The sequence below is a fragment of the Megalobrama amblycephala genome, linkage group LG15 (assembly GCF_018812025.1).
Source record: "Megalobrama amblycephala isolate DHTTF-2021 linkage group LG15, ASM1881202v1, whole genome shotgun sequence".
NCBI lineage: Eukaryota > Metazoa > Chordata > Actinopteri > Cypriniformes > Xenocyprididae > Megalobrama > Megalobrama amblycephala.
This window is the reverse complement of record NC_063058.1, coordinates 34,351,137-34,370,114: the sequence shown is the minus strand read 5'-3', so window position 1 is coordinate 34,370,114 and position 18,978 is coordinate 34,351,137. Positions and strand designations below refer to the sequence as shown.

The 18,978-nt window shown below is 37.0% G+C and overlaps 2 protein-coding genes across 2 annotated transcripts in view; one reads left to right on the top strand and one right to left on the bottom strand.

Moving 5' to 3' along the window:
* The first annotated feature begins 99 nt into the window (after positions 1–99).
* best1 (bestrophin 1) lies at positions 100–13,060 on the top strand. The gene is made up of 10 exons (XM_048159567.1): positions 100–1,034; positions 1,281–1,485; positions 4,271–4,365; positions 4,445–4,678; positions 6,836–6,990; positions 7,168–7,245; positions 8,469–8,621; positions 8,900–8,980; positions 10,480–10,631; positions 10,825–13,060. Exons 2-10 carry the CDS (start codon positions 1,334–1,336, stop codon positions 11,741–11,743), a joined length of 2,019 nt encoding a protein of 672 aa, XP_048015524.1. The 5' UTR covers positions 100–1,034; positions 1,281–1,333; the 3' UTR covers positions 11,744–13,060.
* Positions 13,061–14,796: 1,736 nt separating this feature from the next.
* The window catches only part of fth1b (ferritin, heavy polypeptide 1b), a 4,363-nt gene continuing 181 nt past the window's right edge, over positions 14,797–18,978 (bottom strand). Inside the window, exons 1-5 of the mRNA XM_048159573.1 lie at positions 18,764–18,978; positions 18,173–18,278; positions 17,920–18,066; positions 17,720–17,845; positions 14,797–15,177 (exon numbers count right to left, since the gene is read on the bottom strand). The exon at positions 18,764–18,978 is cut by the window's right edge and continues 181 nt beyond it. Of these exons, the coding sequence (XP_048015530.1) occupies positions 15,019–15,177; positions 17,720–17,845; positions 17,920–18,066; positions 18,173–18,274 (534 nt within the window). The 5' untranslated portion in view covers positions 18,275–18,278; positions 18,764–18,978 and the 3' untranslated portion in view covers positions 14,797–15,018. The remainder of the gene's footprint in view (positions 15,178–17,719; positions 17,846–17,919; positions 18,067–18,172; positions 18,279–18,763) is intronic.

The following is an 18,978-nucleotide window of genomic DNA, read 5'->3' as shown; positions in this document are numbered from 1 at the left end:
TATATATACAGGTATTATATACAGAAGTGGCCTAAAGTGTTGCCTAACAAAATTGACATCTTCACCCTTTATTAAAATATAAAAAATTTGTTAAAGATTTTATAAGCATATTGAGTAGTTGTGCTTGGAGTCAATTGTTTTATTTTTAATGCAATGATACATGTCAAACTATGCAGACAATTTTTATCAGGCTGTCATACAAATAAATTAAGAACACATGCAAAATAAGAGAGAACCAACAAAATATTAATGACATTATGTTATAATCGGTTTTTGTTATATATGTTTAGGCACTTAAACAAATAAACATTATGACATTAAATGGAGAATTCTTCATCCTGCAGTCAGTAACATTTATAGCTGCTTTTAACAGAGACTGAAGAGTAAGTGTCATATAATCTGATCCACTGAAAGTCTCAGTCCTTTCCATGTCAAACACAATGACCGAACGCAGCAGAAAATCAGTCTTACCGCAGTGACCTCGAGTGACTCTTCATACACTTTCAGTTTCTCCATTCCTGTGAAACACCCTCAGATGATGTTTGCATGTTTTGAGGATCTTCACATTGGTTGTTTCGACCCTTAACGCAGTCCCAGCTCTTGTGGTCAGGCACGGGTTAATGAAACACAACGGGGCCACACGCAGAGCTGCATTTCCTCCACTAGAGGACCCTAGAGAGCACTAAACACCCCGCTGAGGGCCTCTGTGATCAGAAAGGGCTTATTGGAGCCTAAACTCCTCATGGAGGATTCAGGAGCGGTTGATTATTGACATCATATTTACATTACATAACTGCAATTAATACATGACGACTCTATTGATGGAGCTGAATGTGTGTGTGAGTGTTTCTGCTTGTGTGAGCTGTGAAAGATTTGCTCAGATTAACAAACCCCCCAGTTTTCTACAATGCCTCTTTGTTAGTGGAAAACAGATTAGCAGGTCAAGTGACCGGAGGTGTGGGCGTCCCTGTACTCGTCTGCTCCATCCGTCCTTCTGAACGGTTCCGGTGAAGACCGTCAAAACATCACACGCTGTGAGTAGAGCTGCTTATTTCTGATAGATTCAGTGTTTGAGGCCTACAGACCAGGAAGAGGAGCAGATGCATTTGCTACATTGTATTTAGAGTCTGTGTTTCTCTTTTAATTCTTGCATGACCTAGTTTTGCTTCATTTTACTCATGCATTGGAATGTAATCGTTGGTGCATCAAAATAGCATGTGATTTGTGGGATTCAGACAGTGCTCAGCAGCATAGTCATCCATACCTGTCTCTAATCACAGTGAAAGGTCAATCAGAAGGGCTGTGAGTGTCTTCCTGTCCAGAGGGGGCAGCGATGACGGTGACGTACTCACGGCGGGTGGCAGATGCGCGCCTGGGCACCTTTTATCGCCTGCTTCTGCGATGGAAAGGAAGCATCTATAAGCTGTTATATCGAGAGCTGCTGATCTTCACTGTGATGTACTGCACCATTAGTATCACGTACAGGTAAACACTCATTATTCACTGTTTTATTACAGTTTTATCACATTTGTTTATTTTGGAAGAGTTTACTGCATTTATAGTGGTGGTACTATAGTAAAATAATGGTATCAGGTAGTTAGTTATACCATGGTGCTTTGATGTGTTCAATGATATTGAATGACCTACAAAAAAGTACTATCATGTTTTTTTGGTACGTACTACCATGGTGCATGTCCAAAATATTTCAAAGTACCATAATATTACCATCTAATATCATCACTGTACCATGACACTAATGGTATATTTCAAAGTACCACGTGATACCATAATTGTACCATGATAGTACTCCGGTACTTTTTTGTAAGGGTAAACTTTATATGGTACTCCAAAAGGTATTTTTAAAAAATACAATGGTAAAAAAGACACTATGATGACCATAGGCTATTCATATACCATTGCACTACTTAATATGGTCCAAAAAACATGATAATATTATGGTACTAAAAGATTACCAAATCCATATACCATGGTATTTTCATATTTTCAAGACTTCAAATTACTGAGAAGAATTTAATGGTATTACCATGGTACATCGCCAAAAACATGCAGTTACCATGGTAACATATCCAAAAAACCATGGTGAGGCCATAGATTTTTTTGTTTGTTAATGTGGTTTATTCGTTCAGTCCATAGTGTCAAATGGTTTTACTTTGAATAGTTTTATTTAAAGGGTTAGTTCACCCAAAAATGAAAATAATGTAATTTATCACTCACCCTCATGTTTTTCCACACCCGTAAGTTCTTCATTCATCTTCAGAACACAAATTAAGATATTTTTGATGAAACCTAAGGGTTTCTGAACCACAGATAGGCAACAACGTCATTTCACCTCTCAAGGCCCAGAAAGGTAGTAAAGACATCTATAAAATAGTCCACATGACTGCAGTTGTTCAACCTCAATGTTATGAAGCAACGACAATACTTTTAGTCCTCAAAAACAAAACAAAAATGACTTCATTCAACAATTTCTTCTCTTCCCTGTCATTCTCCTATGCTGTTCACATAGTAAACACAGTGCAGTGCTTCCGTGTTTACGTCCGAACGCCGACTCAGCATTGATCAGTATTGTAAACTAAGCTATCAGGCTAATTGGGTATCTGTATGCTATGCTAACACATAAGCTAACTAACACAGACATAAATGGTCATTATAACGTAGTTGAAACAGCATTTTTATAACATGATTTTGTAGGAATTATAAACAGGCGCCAAAGAGAGTACCTATTAAAAGCAATTTAAACTAATGGGATCGTGTGGGGTCCTAATGGAGACCCGATTTTTTTTGTCTTACACCGGTGTGGTGAGAAATCGAGTCCCCCCAGGAATTGGGTCCCCATACGATCCCATTGGCTCAACAGACTTTTATTGAGAAGTATTTTTAGCACCTGATTATAATTCCTGCAAAATCAGGTTATGATTTGTATTATAATGACCATTTAAATTGCATGGTTCATATACTAGTATATAACTGAAGCTACAGGTTGTGAAATCAAGCATTTCTCATTCTTACGGTTTTTTAGTTAGCTTATATACTAGCATAGCATACGAATACCCGATTAGCCTGCTAGCTTCGCTTATATTATATTAGGTATGTTTTTTTGCTTCCAATAGTTCCCAATTACATGTTTCAAATGAATGATGTTTATGTGTACTTAGCATGACAATTAATTTATTTAAAATGTATTATAGCATATACTATACCACATTTCTATTATTGTGTAAAATTAATATTAAATCACAGAACATAGTCGCAACAATCCTTTTAAAAAATACATTTTAGGCATGGTTGTGTTTCCAGTTTGTTTTATCATGCAATAGGCATTCATTTTATATATCAATTTTACAATGCAGATTGTGTCAAAGCAGCTTTACATTGATAACTGGAATATAATTTTGGCTGCACAGCAGCTCTTAGACATGTCAATGCAGGCAGATCAAAGCACTGTTGATTATCAAATGTCAAGTGTCCCCAACTAAGCAAGCCAAAGGCGACAGCGGCAAGGAACCCAAACTCCAACAGGTGACATCAGGTGGCAAACAAGTGGCAAATAGGTGTTCAAATGGAGAAAAAAAACCTTGGGAGAAACCAGGCTTAGTCGGGGGGCCAGTTCTCCTCTGGCGAGCAGTGCTTTGTTACGAAAATGAAGGCTTGGCAACTAGGTCAATTAAAAAGTTTGTGCACTTAATGTAATAAACATCATACAATAGTTAAACAGGTTAGAATTAGTCAAGACATTGTGATAACAACTTTTGGTCATGCATTACCACCTGGGCCCTAAAGGAGACCCGATTCATGGGGGCGATTTCTCAACACACCGGCCAATACTGAGTCGGCGTTCTGACGTAAACACGGAAGTGCTGCACTGTGTTTACTATGTCAACAGCGTAGGAGACTGACAGAGAAGCAAGAAATTGTTGAATAAAGTCGATATTTTTATTTTGTTTTTGCACACAAAGTATTCTTGTCTCTTCAGAACATTAAGTTCAAACCACTGCAGTCACGTGGATTATTTTAATGATGTCTTTACTACCTTTCTGGGCCTTGAAAGAGATTAAATTGCTGTCTATGGAGGGGTCAGAGAGGTCTCTGATTTCATCAAAACTTAATTTGTGTTCTGAAGATGAACGAAGGTCTTACGGGTGTGGAACGACATGAGGGTGAGTAACTAATGACAGAAATTTAATTTCTGGGTGAACTAATCCTTTAATAAAAGCAGCAGGTATTTGAGTATGCGCTCTTTGATTGACAGGTGTATACTGACTGAAGAGCAGCGCAGGATGTTTGAGAAGCTCTCCATGTACTGTGATCAATACGCTCAGCTCATCCCTGTGTCCTTCGTACTGGGTAAATGTGACTTACATTTGGATTAAATCAATTCTTGAGTTTCAGTGCGAATGTTCTCACAGATGAATCTCTCCTGCAGGTTTCTACGTGACTCTCGTGGTGTCTCGTTGGTGGGGTCAGTTCGAGAGCGTCCCGTGGCCGGACCGCCTGTCAGCACTGGTTAGCGGACACGTCCAGGGCACAGATGAAGGTGCCAGACTCATCCGCAGGAGTCTCATGCGTTACGCCAACCTGTCAGGCGTCCTGATCTACCGCTCCGTCAGCACCGCTGTCTACAAGAGGTTCCCGACCATGAGCCACCTGGTTCAAGCAGGTAAGCTGTACTCGTTCGCGCAACACAGGAAATTATCTGGCCAAAGTAATGTGGCCTAGAACAGCGATTAAAGCCATGTTTTGTGCCGGTACCCTCCGGTGTCTGGGATTTAACCTCAAAGAGGAAACAGGAAGGAATTACGGCCAGATTCCCAAGAGCTTTAGCAACAGTTTCAGAAATAGTTCATTCAAACATGAAAATCCTGTCATAATTTACTTAACCTCATTCCCTAATGCCGGTCAAAACATGCAATGAAAACAGCTTTTACAAACCAATTGTAAATGATTTCATGACTGTAGAATCTATTATATGTGATCTGCAAATAATTAAATATGAAGGCTTGGCAATTAGGTCAATTAGAAGCAATTAAATGCCATTCTCCTTTTTGTAACGCACACACACACACATTCTCTCTCACACACACACACACACACACACACTAAAGACACTTGTTCATGGGTTCACCAGATTGAAATTCTGGGATTTTGAAATGTTCTGAACCAAGGTTGATGTAACAAAGCATAGTGATGGGAGAAACTAAGCTTTTCGGAGCTTTGAATCTATTGAGCCAATTGCTTCGAATGATTCGCAGTTTTGAAACGCCACACGCTGGTGACTGGTGGTCAAAACGCTGTAAATGCAACAAAAACTTGCATAAAAACACCTTTTACAAAACAATTACAAATGTTTTGTTGAAAAAGTAATGCAAATACCATTTTAACTGAGGTGTCTATATAATGTGTGTCATTTGCGTGTTTTGTTTTATTTATGGAATTATGCCAAGAGACTATTAAAGGTGCAATATGTAATATTTTTGCAGTAAAATATCCAAAAACCAATAGGTCAGTGTTATATATTTTGTTCACTTGAGTACTTACAATATCCCAAATGTTTGCAACTATTTGCAAATCATGAGAAAATTGCAATTTTAACCAAGGCCTGTCAATGGCGTCATACCCGCGTTACCCTCGGTTTCCGCTTTTATTTTGTAGAAACCATGGAAACACCAAAGACGCTTTAATATTTACATGTTTTAATAGACAAGGGAACAACTATTTTGATATATTTATAGACAGAAAACGAATTATTGTTATATAGCTCAACACGTTTAGTCTTATTGTTTAAATCTAATTTTCTTGATTTTTTGCGAGTACCATGCTTTACCATGCCTCAGAGAAACTATTTTGTGAAGTAGCTAACATAGCATAATCAGATGAAGCTTTACTTTTAGTAACAGTAATACAGCATTTTCTCCATCATACAATACGTTTTAAAATTAATTGCATGCCATTTATCAACACAAGCCATCCGGCATTTAATATGATATTGTAAAATCGATCTATCTTACTGCAGTGTGTAACAGTGTCTCACAGCAGCCGCCGAGTGAACGCTCAGAGTAAGGTTATAACATCATTTTCAACACTCTCAAATGTATCTAATATGATAAACAGAGCTGCGTTACCTCATACTCATGACCGGAAAAGCGGAAGCAGCGCCGGCGACTGTGTCATAATAAAAGTCCCGCTGCTCGTGAGGCGTGTGTTGATCAATCGCTCCAGCTCCTCGTTCAGCTCCACAACACTCGCTCCTGCTCTGCTTCACACTACAGTAACGTTAATAATCACATCCATGAACATGATTTCTTCCTGAGTCCTATTCCGATTATTTTCCACCGGCTGTGATGTGAAGACCACATATCCCAAGATTCCACGCTCAAACTTGACTTCATCAAGCTACGCCTTTGTTTTGAATAGACCTCTAGCGGACAGAAAATCTTACATATTGCAGCTTTAACTACAACTCTTCATTTTTATTATACAAATGTGTCATTAAAAATGTTTACAAATCTGAGATCAGGTAGAAACCATTTCAAAATATAATAAAGCCTCATTTACTGAAATGAGTTTGATATCTGAATCACTGGTTCTTCATGAAGCAGTGATTCGAAACACCCATCACTATGTAAACATGTTTTATGTTATTTTTGCACGAGCACATGAGTGGTATGAACTTATTTTATTATACTTTTAGGATGATTTTTGCCCCTGGTCATCGTATGCATTCAGTGTATGCAAAAGAGCAAGTACCAACCTTCTTCTTTTTGTGTTGCATGGAAGGAAGAAGGTCATATGGGTTTGAAACTCTCCTGTACTGTAGGTCTGATGACGGCTGAGGAACTGAGGCAGTTAGAGGAACTGCCTTCCCCTCATAATAAGTTCTGGGTTCCCTGCATGTGGTTTGTCAGTCTGGCCATGAGAGCTCGATCTGAAGGACGCATCAATAACGACGTCGCAATGACCGCCATCCTCAACGTATGTCTGAGTATTTAGACTTTGACAGTTTAAGTCTGTTTTTTGAAGGAAACATGGACACAGACAGTTCTCTAATAAAAGAATTACAGTATTTGAGACTCAAATAGCACTTAACTGAGAACTCCATCAAGTCTTCCTGTGTGAATAATAGGTTTTCCTTTGGTTTTCTCCTGGTAGGAGTTGAACACACTGCGTTCTCAGTGTATGAGGCTATACGGCTATGACTGGATCAGCCTGCCTCTCGTGTACACACAGGTTTGATGGTTCAAACTCCACTAGCTTCATTTACTAGTACTAATAGTAGGCAAAATTGGCAGACCTACTGATCCAAGCAAAATCTAAAATGAGACTAAGCTGAATTGACCAAGTTTGTATGATCTCAGTCAGATATTGTAGTATCTCCTGCGTCAATGAATTTTCACAATCAGTATTGATTAATGTCAAATTATGTGTAGCAAACATTGTATATAAAACCCAAAATCTTGCCTAAATGATCAATTACCCAGTTGCTGTCTGATTGATCTCTTGTTGGAATGGGAAATGATCTCTGATTGGTTGGAATGGCTAATAGTGATCTTTGATTGATTGGGTTGAATGGCTAATAGTGACCTCTGATTGGTTTGAATGGCTAATAGTGATCTCTGGTTGGTTAGAAAGGCTAATAGTGATCTTTGATTGATTGGGTTGAATGGCTAATAGTGATCTCTGATTGGTTTGAATGGCTAATAGTGATCTTTGATTGATTGGGTTGAATGGCTAATAGTGACCTCTGATTGGTTTGAATGGCTAATAGTGATCTCTGGTTGGTTAGAAAGGCTAATAGTGATCTTTGATTGATTGGGTTGAATGGCTAATAGTGATCTCTGGTTGGTTAGAAAGGCTAATAGTGATCTTTGATTGATTGGGTTGAATGGCTAATAGTGATCTTTGATTGGTTTGAATGGCTAATAGTGATCTTTGATTGATTGGTTTGAATGGCTAATAGTGATCTTTGATATATTGGGTTGAATGGCTAATAGTGATCTCTGATTGGTTTGAATGGCTAATAGTGATCTTTGATTGGTTTGAATGGCTAATAGTGATCTTTGATTGATTGGTTTGAATGGCTTATGGGAATCTCTGATTGGTTTGAATGGCTAATAGTGATCTTTGATTGATTGGTTTGAATGGCTTATGGGAATCTCTGATTGGTTTGAATGGCTAATAGCGATCTGGTTGCAATGACCAATAGTGATCTCTGATTGGTTGGAATGGCTAATAGTGATCTTTGAATTGCTAATAGTGATCTCAGGTTGGTTGGAATGTGCAGCAATGATCTCCTATTGATTGGCGTGGACATTCGTGCACTCTGAAACGTTGAAATGTTTGATATATATTTTATTGATTAATTCAATGTATTAATATGTGTTTTATTTATTATTACGACGATTATTTGACATGATTTTAAGCAGGTTGTAAGTGCCCTGTTTCTCTGCTAGGTGGTAACCGTGGCTGTGTACAGTTTCTTTTTGGCTTGTCTGATTGGTCGACAGTTCCTCGACCCCGCCCAGGGTTACCCGGGTCACAACCTCGACTTCTACCTGCCCGTCTTCACCTTACTGCAGTTCTTCTTCTATGTGGGCTGGCTCAAGGTGTGTTATCTTATCAGTGAAGAATCACTTAAGTTCCACTCCACATTCACAGTCACTAATAACTGGTTATATTGAATAAAATTACTGTTTAGTGTTAAATAACCTCATCATAATTATATGGTGTTCCACTCAGCTGACATGGCATTTACAAACCTTGGTTATACAAACAAATTTAGTGAAACACAACTTTAATAATGTTTACATCACAGTGACGTAATGTAGCTACGTCATCTTTGACAAAAAAGTCAGAAAATAATTTCATTGGTGTTTTTTTTCAGGTGGCAGAGCAACTTATTAATCCTTTTGGGGAGGATGATGATGACTTTGAGACGAACTGGCTGGTGGACCGTAATTTACAGGTACATTATCAGCCCCACAAATGACATGTTTGTGTCATTCTGTCTTATTCTATGGATTTGTGTCTGGTTGTGCAATCTCTCTGGCTGCGCCCAAAATTGTTTCTGCCACTAAACAAAAAATAATAAAGGTAACTGCGACTTTTTATCGCAATTGCGAGTTTATATCTTGGAATTCTGACTTTTTATCGCAATTGCGAGCTTATATCTCACAATTATGACTTTTTATCGCAATTGCGAGTTTATATCTCGCAATTCTGACTTCATTTATCGAAATCGCGAGTTTATATCTCGGAATTCTGACTTTTTATTGCAATTGCGAGTTTATATCTCGGAATTATGACTTTTTATCGCAATTGCGAGTTTATATCTCGCAATTATGACTTTTTATCGCAGTTGCGAGTTTATATCTCGCAATTATGACTTTTTATCGCAATTGCGAGTTTATATCTCACAATTATGACTTTTTATCACAATTGCAAGTTTATATCTCGGAATTCTGACTTTATCTCAATTGCGAGTTTATGTCTCGCGATTCTGAGAAAAAAGTCAGAATTGCAAGATAAAAAGTAAAAATTATGTCAATATCATGTGACCTACTCGTGTCAGTTGCGTCAATTCACTGCCATTCACAAATCCTGACTTTTTATTGCAATTACAAGTTTGTCTTACAATTCTGACTATATTTATCGCAATTGCAAGTTTGTCTCGCAATTCTGACTTCTTCTTGCAATTGAGAGTTTATATTTCACAATTCTGACTTATCACAATTGTGAGTTTATATCTCGCAATTCTGAGAAAAAAGTCAGAATTCTCAGCTTATCACAATTGCAAATTATATCTTGCAATTCTGACTTTATTTGCAATTGTAAGTATGTATCTCGCAATTCTTACTTTTTATTGCAACTGAAAGTTTATATCTCTTCGGACTTTTTTCTCGCAATTGCGAGTTTATTTCTCGCAATTCTGAGAAAAAAGTCAGAATTCTGAATGTACCGCAATTGCAAGTTTATCGCAATTCTGACTTTTTCTTGCAATTGTAAGTTTATGAATGGCTATTTATACTTAATACGCAATTTATACTGACATCTTTTGGCAGAGATGCAGCATTGCAACCACGTCTTTAGTTACTGATGCCATTTTAGAAATTCTCTGTTTGCAGATGCATTTGTGGTCCATTATTTAAATATTTGGCAGCTGAAAGTGTCTAATAATATAATATTTATTATAATAATTAACAATAAATGGCGGCCATGAGGGGAGACTATCCATTTGTAGAATAAAACTTTGTATATTTCATGTGAATGGTGTAATTTTTTAAACTAAAACAATTTTTAAGTGTAGACTTTAAAATGTTAAATGATTACATAAAATCTTTAGTTTAGTGTCTCATAAGCCAATATGGCAGAATTCCTGGTAAGTGCAGTGAGTGTCCTAAATATTTCTCCTCTTTGTAAGCACCTGTGCTTATACGAACATAAACAGATGTGTCTTTCTCCCAGGTGTCTCTACTGTCAGTGGATGAGATGTATGATCTGGTTCCTCTGATTGAGAGAGATAAATACTGGGATGAATCTGAACCACAGCCGCCGTACACAGCTGCCAGCGCAGAACACCGCAAACCCTCATTTATGGGATCTGCTTTGGACATCAGGTGAATGAACATCCTCACACACATACACTTAAACCTTAAATCCACCTTTTAACCAATCATTGAGGCCTTTTTCCTTGAATAGATCAGTGATGATGAGTCATAAAGAAAATATTTTCAAGATTTAAAAGCATATTTTGTCAGTTGTAGGGTAAAAACCAGTTCTCAAGGTCACAGTTGTCTCTCTGTTTCTCAGCGTTCCCAAAGAGGAAATGGAATTCCAGCACAATCTGGAGCAGATTAAGGAACACGAGGAGGCCAATCACTCCAGTCCATTTCTGGGCAGCTTGAGTCGTCTTCTGGGCGTCCAATCGACCAATTTCCCTCGCTCGACTCCCACGTCCCGAGTCTCCCTCCTGCGGCGGCGTCCCCGCGCCCCCTTCTCTCGCTTCCCCCTTTATCTCCACCCTGAGAATGTTCCGATGCCCAGCCATGCCCGGAACGCCGACATGGCCGAGGACGCCTTCTCATCCATGCCTTTATACGAAAGACCTGGATTCTACAGTTGCCCTCAAACACCCATCCACTGCATCCCTCCACTCGTTCCCCGCTCAAGACCGCGACGAGCGCACGGCGACAGCTCCAGCTCCCTAGCGCAACCAATGATGGGCTCGCAAGTCCTGGCTCCGCCTGAAACGCCCGCACCTCCTTCCTCTGCCTTTCCTTGGGTGGGAGAAGACAGCGAACATTCGGGACCAGCTTTCTCCTTTCCGGATTCTCTGCCCGAACTGTGCCCGTTAACAAAATCACGCCTGATTCAAGGGTTGCCATCACGCCGTCCCCTGCCTTTGCGACTCTCTTTAGACCCGTCTCCATCTCCATCTACGCCAGAGAGGGTGTTCTCTTTCACCCCTCAATCTTGGCCGCAAGCTCCGATCAACTCCACCAGCTCAGGGAGCGTGAATGCGGCCACCACAACAAACAGCAACGGTGCGGTAAACAACCCCTGGCCAATCAACAGAAGCACCACTGCAAGCACAGCCAATCCTGTCAACCCTAGCCCCACGGCGACTCAGCAGACAGCCAATCAGCACAACTCTCCCAACGACTCTGGAATCTCATTGACTGAGGGGGATCTGTTGGGTGCTGCAGTGAAAACGAGGGAACAGCTTTGAGTTAGGTGGAAAATACCAGCTTAGCCCTGGATGAATTTGCTCTATCAGGCTGGTTTAGAGTTGGTTTTAAAGACTTGTTTTTGGCTACATTTAAGACATTTTAAGAAACCTATAAACATGATCAAAAACGCAACATATATTGCCGCTAAATTCACATTCTGGACTGGAGAAAGTGCATGATGAATCATAACATGCATAACATGCATTTCTGACATGATTTCCACATATTTTTTATTATACTGCTTGTACATGGGCAGAAACAAATCATATAGATCAGTAAAACCACTTGATCTTCTCCATCTTGTTTATATTCATATTATATTATCCTAAATACTTCTATTATATAATAGGCAGAAAACAGTAAGTAAAAAACAGTAGTATTTCCAAAGTCACGGTATTCATAAAACAGTAGGCGAAAAGTACCTGATGTGACTTACTATTTCTGAAGTGCACTTGCATACTATCCCATGAGGCATGGAAGAGGATTTGTGAATGGCAGTGAAGTGATGCAACTGAAGCTGTTAAGTCACATTACAATGACAACATGATGAATGTAGTACATCCAGATTACAATCTTCTAAAATTCGTGATGCACTTTTTTAGTGGTAAGTAATTATTCATTTATTCAAATAAGTACCTACTCTCAATTTCGGACACAGCCTGTATCTTATGAGAAATAGGTCATGTGAGCTGCACTGTCACTATCATTGGTAGTCACCACTGCTCATTTGCATAAACTGTTGCAGAATGCATGCTTTTTTAATAATGAAAACCAAATTATATTAAAGAAAACATCCTGATTTGATGCACAAACAGCCACTGATGCAGAACACACCTCTAAAACACAATGCATCATGGGATTGCAACAGAATTAAAGTGACTTGTACCAACCTGTGCTCTTTGTAATTCTCAGAATGAGGTGAAAAAGGGGTAAAATCATACCTTGTTCACTTCTGGCTTGATTTTACTGCAGATTATTCATAGTTAGCATGCAGTTGTTTAACATGTTTGGCATTAATCAAAATGCACTTCTTTACCTGTATATATCAAGCTTTGATACTGGCTATTTACTGAACGGAAAACTAGCATATAGTTTTGTTTTGTGTAGTGCAATGCATTCTGGTCTAGATTATTTTTTTGCTGGCTCACTTTCACTTATCCAGGAAAAGCCTTGTGAATTATGCATGTATTCTTAAATAGTTTATATAGCTTACATAAACTATAGGAATTTCCATGATTTTTCTAAGTCTATATGATTAATAAATCACTTATTACATGTTATTTTAAGTATCATTAATATACTATTATAGTTTTTATTTTTTTATATTTTCTGTTTTCATATTTATTTTAGTTTAAGTATTAGTTTTGTTGCGTGTTTTAGTTATTTTCATTTGTTGTTTTTTTAAATGTCTAATATAGTTTTTATTCATTTTCATTTCAGTTTTAGTTTTTAGTACTTCAACAAAAAAAAACTCAACAAAAATTAGTTAGCTATTTTAGTTCAGTTAAAATAAAATAAAATAATTACTTTACATTTCAGTTTGTTTTCTGTCTAGGTTATTATTTTTTGCTGACTCACTTTCACTCAGCCAGGAAAAGCTTCATGAATTATGCATCCATTCATAAACTTCTTTAATTATGCATGACGGATATCTCAGATATCTCCTGTTCTTTTTTTGTACTCACCTTTTCCTCATAGTTACTTCCTGCCAGTAAATATCTTATACATACAGTTCATTTATAGGCACATTTATAATAATAATAATAATAATAATCAAGGATGCCAACTTTTTAGTTCAGCTTGGAGTGAGAATCATTCCAGTGGGAATAATATTTTTTTCTCAAGGAAAAAAAAAAAAGATTTCTCTACTAATGTAAACTAAATGTCACGATCACGCCAGGCTTTCCCTCACTCATTATTACCTGTTTTATGATTGTGCTCCTGCCAAAACTGTTAATAAACACCTGTTTTAAGTTTTACCTGGTTTCTTGGTTATTTACGTCTTAGGGAACCCTGTTATTAAAGGTTAAAATTAACAACTGATTTGTACACAATTGCAGTTTAAGACCGTTTTTAAGGTAATGTTATAAATAATAACTTTGTAATATAGTGCTTTTTTTTTCAAAATGTTTAATTTTTTCTTGCCAACTATAGAGTTTATGGACACAGAATGGCTTCTCTGAGGTAAATGTAACGTTACGTTACTTATTGTTTACAAACTGTTTTGACTTCTTTCCATGGTTGAAACACGGATTGAGTGATTACATAAGACATGACTGTCATGTCACACATTTCTTTCAACATACCCTCGGATATTCATTCATGTTTATTTTGAGCTAGTAGTAAAGAGGAAGAGATGATCAGTTCACGTGCGCTCCCGCTTCATTTGAACTGAGGCGCTAACCGTCACGCCACATAAAAGAGCGCCAAAACGGTATTTATCGTTTGATTTCGTAAAAAAACTGGTTAAATTTAACGCTGAGATTTTGTTTTATATATCAAAAGTAACCTACACTGTCTTGTCCGTCGGCGCGTTGTCCGTGTCCTCGTTGCTCTGCGATGTTTTTTTCACTGCGCGAGAAAATGGACGTTTGGCGTAAGAACAGCGTCAATTGCGTGAGTGTCACGCTGGATGCGTGAGCGCCCATGTGAAAAAAATACTATAGTAATTTAGTAAATACTATAGTGTTTTTGAACCATACTATAGTAAAGTACTTGAATTAATTTATTGTGGTAATTCTATAGTTGCTGTGATAATATAACAACTATAGTAAACTAATTGTAGGCTACTATGTTTTATACAACTTTAGGGTATAATATACTACAATACACTACAGTTTACTATAGTAAAAACTAAAGTATACTACAGTATTTATAACAGTTTATCAGTTCACTATAGTTAATACTACAGTATTATGTAGCATTCATTAACAAAGTGTTGTAAATACTGTAATACAGTATTCTACAATTTACAATAGTATGGTTCAAAAACACTATAGTATTTTTTCACCTGATCGTTGGCTGTTTATAAGAAAGAAGCACACAACTTCACTCATTTTAGGCATTTTTATTGAGATCAACTCATTCGAATGATTACATATATAATATTTCAAGTACTAACTGTAGCATAATCGTGTTTGGGCTATGGCTATGGCTTATGAAGGGTTCAGGCAGAATCTCTAGTAAACTACAGCAGAGTTTCCAACACGACTGTGACGCTTATATGGCATGATATGATTGGCTGACTGATTACATAATGAACAGGAGAGAACGTCTAAGAGCTTTCCTTTCCCAGAGTGTGCTTGTCGAACAGATATTCGGCCATGCCGTTCTCAGGGGCGCCCATGCGCCGCAGGCTGCTCACCCAGTCCGCCAGCTCTTTAATGGACTTCACCTGCTCGTCCAGGTAATGCGTCTCCAGGAAATCACAAAGCTGGTGTGAGAGAAAGATGGAGCACACATTCAGAAATGCTAAGACGCCATTGTTCATTTTTAGTTGCTTTCCCACTAACAATCAGTTGCAGTAATTACAGGTGGTGATTTTAATTCATGGTTTCAACATTCAGTAAAACTCTTCACAGGCACGATCTGATCTAGGGTCAGTTTTTGAGATCACACAGATAGATCTGATCCTAAACTACTATTCTGAGTGCAAACCCTCCAAAAAAGAGATGATTGAATGGATAAATTATGTGTATTTCCAGCCGGCTGATTTAAGAGGAAGGCATTCTGGGTAACTCCCTTAAGAAAAACTGACAATGCAATGTTTTTTGGACACATTTCCATAGTAAAATCATCAACTTTTTGACTAAAGATTTTCAATGACTTTTGCAGGACTGATTACTTTAGAAGGATTTTTAAAAATAATTTCAAACAAAGAGGAATTTATAAGCAATAAAATGGTTTATAGCTGCGCATAACTAGGAAATTTATATTAACTATAGATTCCACAACGTTTCTAGTCATGTGATTAATAAATAACTGTGTCATTGTAGTATAATTAATATACAATTATAGTTTTTATTCATATTTTGAGTTTTTATTGTTATATTTTACATTTATATTTATTTTAGTTTAAGTATTAGTAATTTTGTTTTTTTTGTCATTTTTATTCGTTTTTTTATGTCTATATAGTTTTTTATTTAACATAAATGAGAAATATTGCCTTGGCAACTAACTGAAAACTAAAATTTTACATACTTTATTAAGTAATTTTAAAATTAGTGATTAACTAAATTAAAACCATTTTTATTATTTGAAATGAAATAAATGTTAACATTTAAAAATATTTTTTACATATTTTATTTATTTAAATAACAATGTTTTGCAATGGTTTTAGATTTAGGAGCTGTTTACACAACACTGTTATCAACTAAAAATAGAAAACTTTTTTTGTGTTTTAGCCGTTCATTTGCAAGACAATGGCATTTTGGGGGACTAAAAACGCAAACTATTGAAAAAGGGTTTCAAAATGCAAGTTTTTCACCGTTATCATCTTCATGTAAACTACAAAAATGCAAATTTGTGAAAACGGTGATGTCATACGCATGCATATTACATGTTCACTCTATAGACCTCTTTGGAGCAGACGTCACAATTACGTCACTTGCAGCTGCGCGCGCATAGTGGTTGCAGAAAAATAGTGGTAGCAATTGGAGGAAAATGTGCAAAATCCACAGAATAAGAGAAAAACGTTTTGTTGTGCCTCTGGATGTTGGAATCGGAATGCAAAAAATATAGTCTTCATTTTTAAAGAAAACCATCGTTGAAAACGTCCTTTGAAGCTAAACTGAGACGTTTCACAGACTGGACTGATGACACCTGCAAGGATTAGTCTACTATTAAAGCAGGAATTTGAAGTAAACAGTAAGTCTACATAATATTCACATATGCAGTTCAGAGGACATACATACATAGCAGTTACAGCATGAAATAATATTTAAACCTATAACATTTTACATAGATAACTTTTAAACATAGTCTATAAAATTTTTATTTCACAATTCTGACTTTTCTTCTTGCATTTGCGTGTTTATGACTCCCAGTTCGGCCATTATAACTCGCAATTGCGAGTTTATTTTACAATTCTGAGGGGAAAAAAGTCAGAATTGCGGGATAAATTGCAATTCAGAAAAGACAGGATAACGAGTAGGCTATATATCACAATTCTGTTTTTCTTGAAAGAAATGTGAGATATAAACTCAGGTTTGCGAGAAATAAAAGTCAGAATTCTGAGACATAAACTCGAAATTAACTTTTTTAATTCTTTTATTTCGTGGCTTCCATAGACTGCTACTGCTCAACTGTCATTTTCTGCAACCAGGTAGGCTCCGCCCATAAAAAACGTCATCGCTGTTTGCAAACACCAAATTGGTCTATAGACCTTATTTTCCAGAGAAACAAGCGCGCCGCCATCTTTAGAATATTGTCTTTGAACTTCCGGTTTTGCGGTAGCCCTGTATATTTCTATGGAAATAAGAATAAGAATAATTAACTGGTGAAGTGGATTTACCTGTTGTAGAGTCAATGAAAGTTATCATGAGCATTGTTATGTTTAAAGCAGATGTCTTAAAAAATGTCAGTAGACCGGGAAGATTTTAAAATGAGCAGTTCATTCATAAATACAAGATCGCTGTGGAAATACAAGCCGGAAGTCAAAAGACAACGAGCGCAGCGCTGAAAAGGGGCGGGGCTACATAAGGTCTATAGGCGAGTAGTGTTTCTTTACAAAATGACGTCGCCATCTACTGGCCTGAAAGCATAATACAGCGATTTTAGTCGTTTTAGCAGATCCTTGTGAAGTTAACGGGATTGTTTTAACAACTTTTTGGTCTGTACATGAAAAACTGCAAAGGAAAGCAAAGTTTTTAGTACATCATTGTCATGTAAACGTACCCTTAGTTGAAGATAACCCTGTCACTAATTTTAAAATTCCATGACCAAACCCAGTGCCCTATTTTTTGGAGTATACTCACATGGGGATCACTGTGTTGAGTTGCCACCTTGTGAAGTTCCAGTAATGACAGATTTACGCTCTTTTCCAGAGCCAGAGCACATTCCAGTGCTTCCAGACCGCTGCCCCACTCATCCCGATCCGGCTTCTGCACACACACAGGTAACAAATGCTCACTTTCTCCAGCTAACGGACATCAAACTCAATTAATTTGTCCTGTACCTTGATGTCCTGCAGGTAGATCCGTCCTCCTCTTTGGTTCTGCAGACTCATCAGCTTCTCTGCATGTTCTCTCTCCTCCTTAGACTGCTTGTGGAAAAACTTAGCAAAATTGGGCAAAGCCTTGTCATCCCTGTCAAAATAATACCCCTGGAGAGAAGAACAGTCAACCATGAACCCATATGAAACCACTGAAGATTATTCATTATATTAATACACAAGTGATCACTCATATAATACATGTCTGCTCTCTCACCATGGACAGGTACACATATGAGGCGTACAGCTCCAGGTAAATCTGCCTGTTGATGGCCGCCTCACACTCCTGATGGAAGTTCTGCCTCACCTGAGAAGTCATGATTCTGAAAACACATAAAAGAGACATAAAAATGTTTATTGGTGATGCAAAACATATTAAATAGGCTTAACACACACATATACATGCATACATACATACATTATATATACATATATATACACACACATACATATATATATATATATATATATATATATATATATATATATATATATATATACATATACATATATATATATATATATATATATATATATATATATATATATATACACATATATGTACATATATATACCTACATATACATATATATCTACATATATACATATATATATATATATATACACATATAAAGACATACATATACTTACATATATATACATACATATATGTTTGGAACTCAATATTTTATATGCATACATCTAATGTGAAAAGCTTAGATAACAAAATGCAATGCAATGTAAATAAGTGTCAAGTAATCAGATAATACAACAGCCGTGTTTATTTAATATGAATTAATGTACTTACACTGAGACAATGAATCCTTTACCAAAAACACAAATGTAGGGCAACCCACGCGTGATTTCTCAAAATGCCCTTATAGCTTATAACAAATGAGACAGATATCCAAAACGCGCGACAGAAGCAGCGTTATGACCGAATGCAGAGTTAATGATCAGACTGAATGAATTATAGGGTTGTTGACATAAACATGTACACGCGCGCGCGTTATTCTAGTCCGT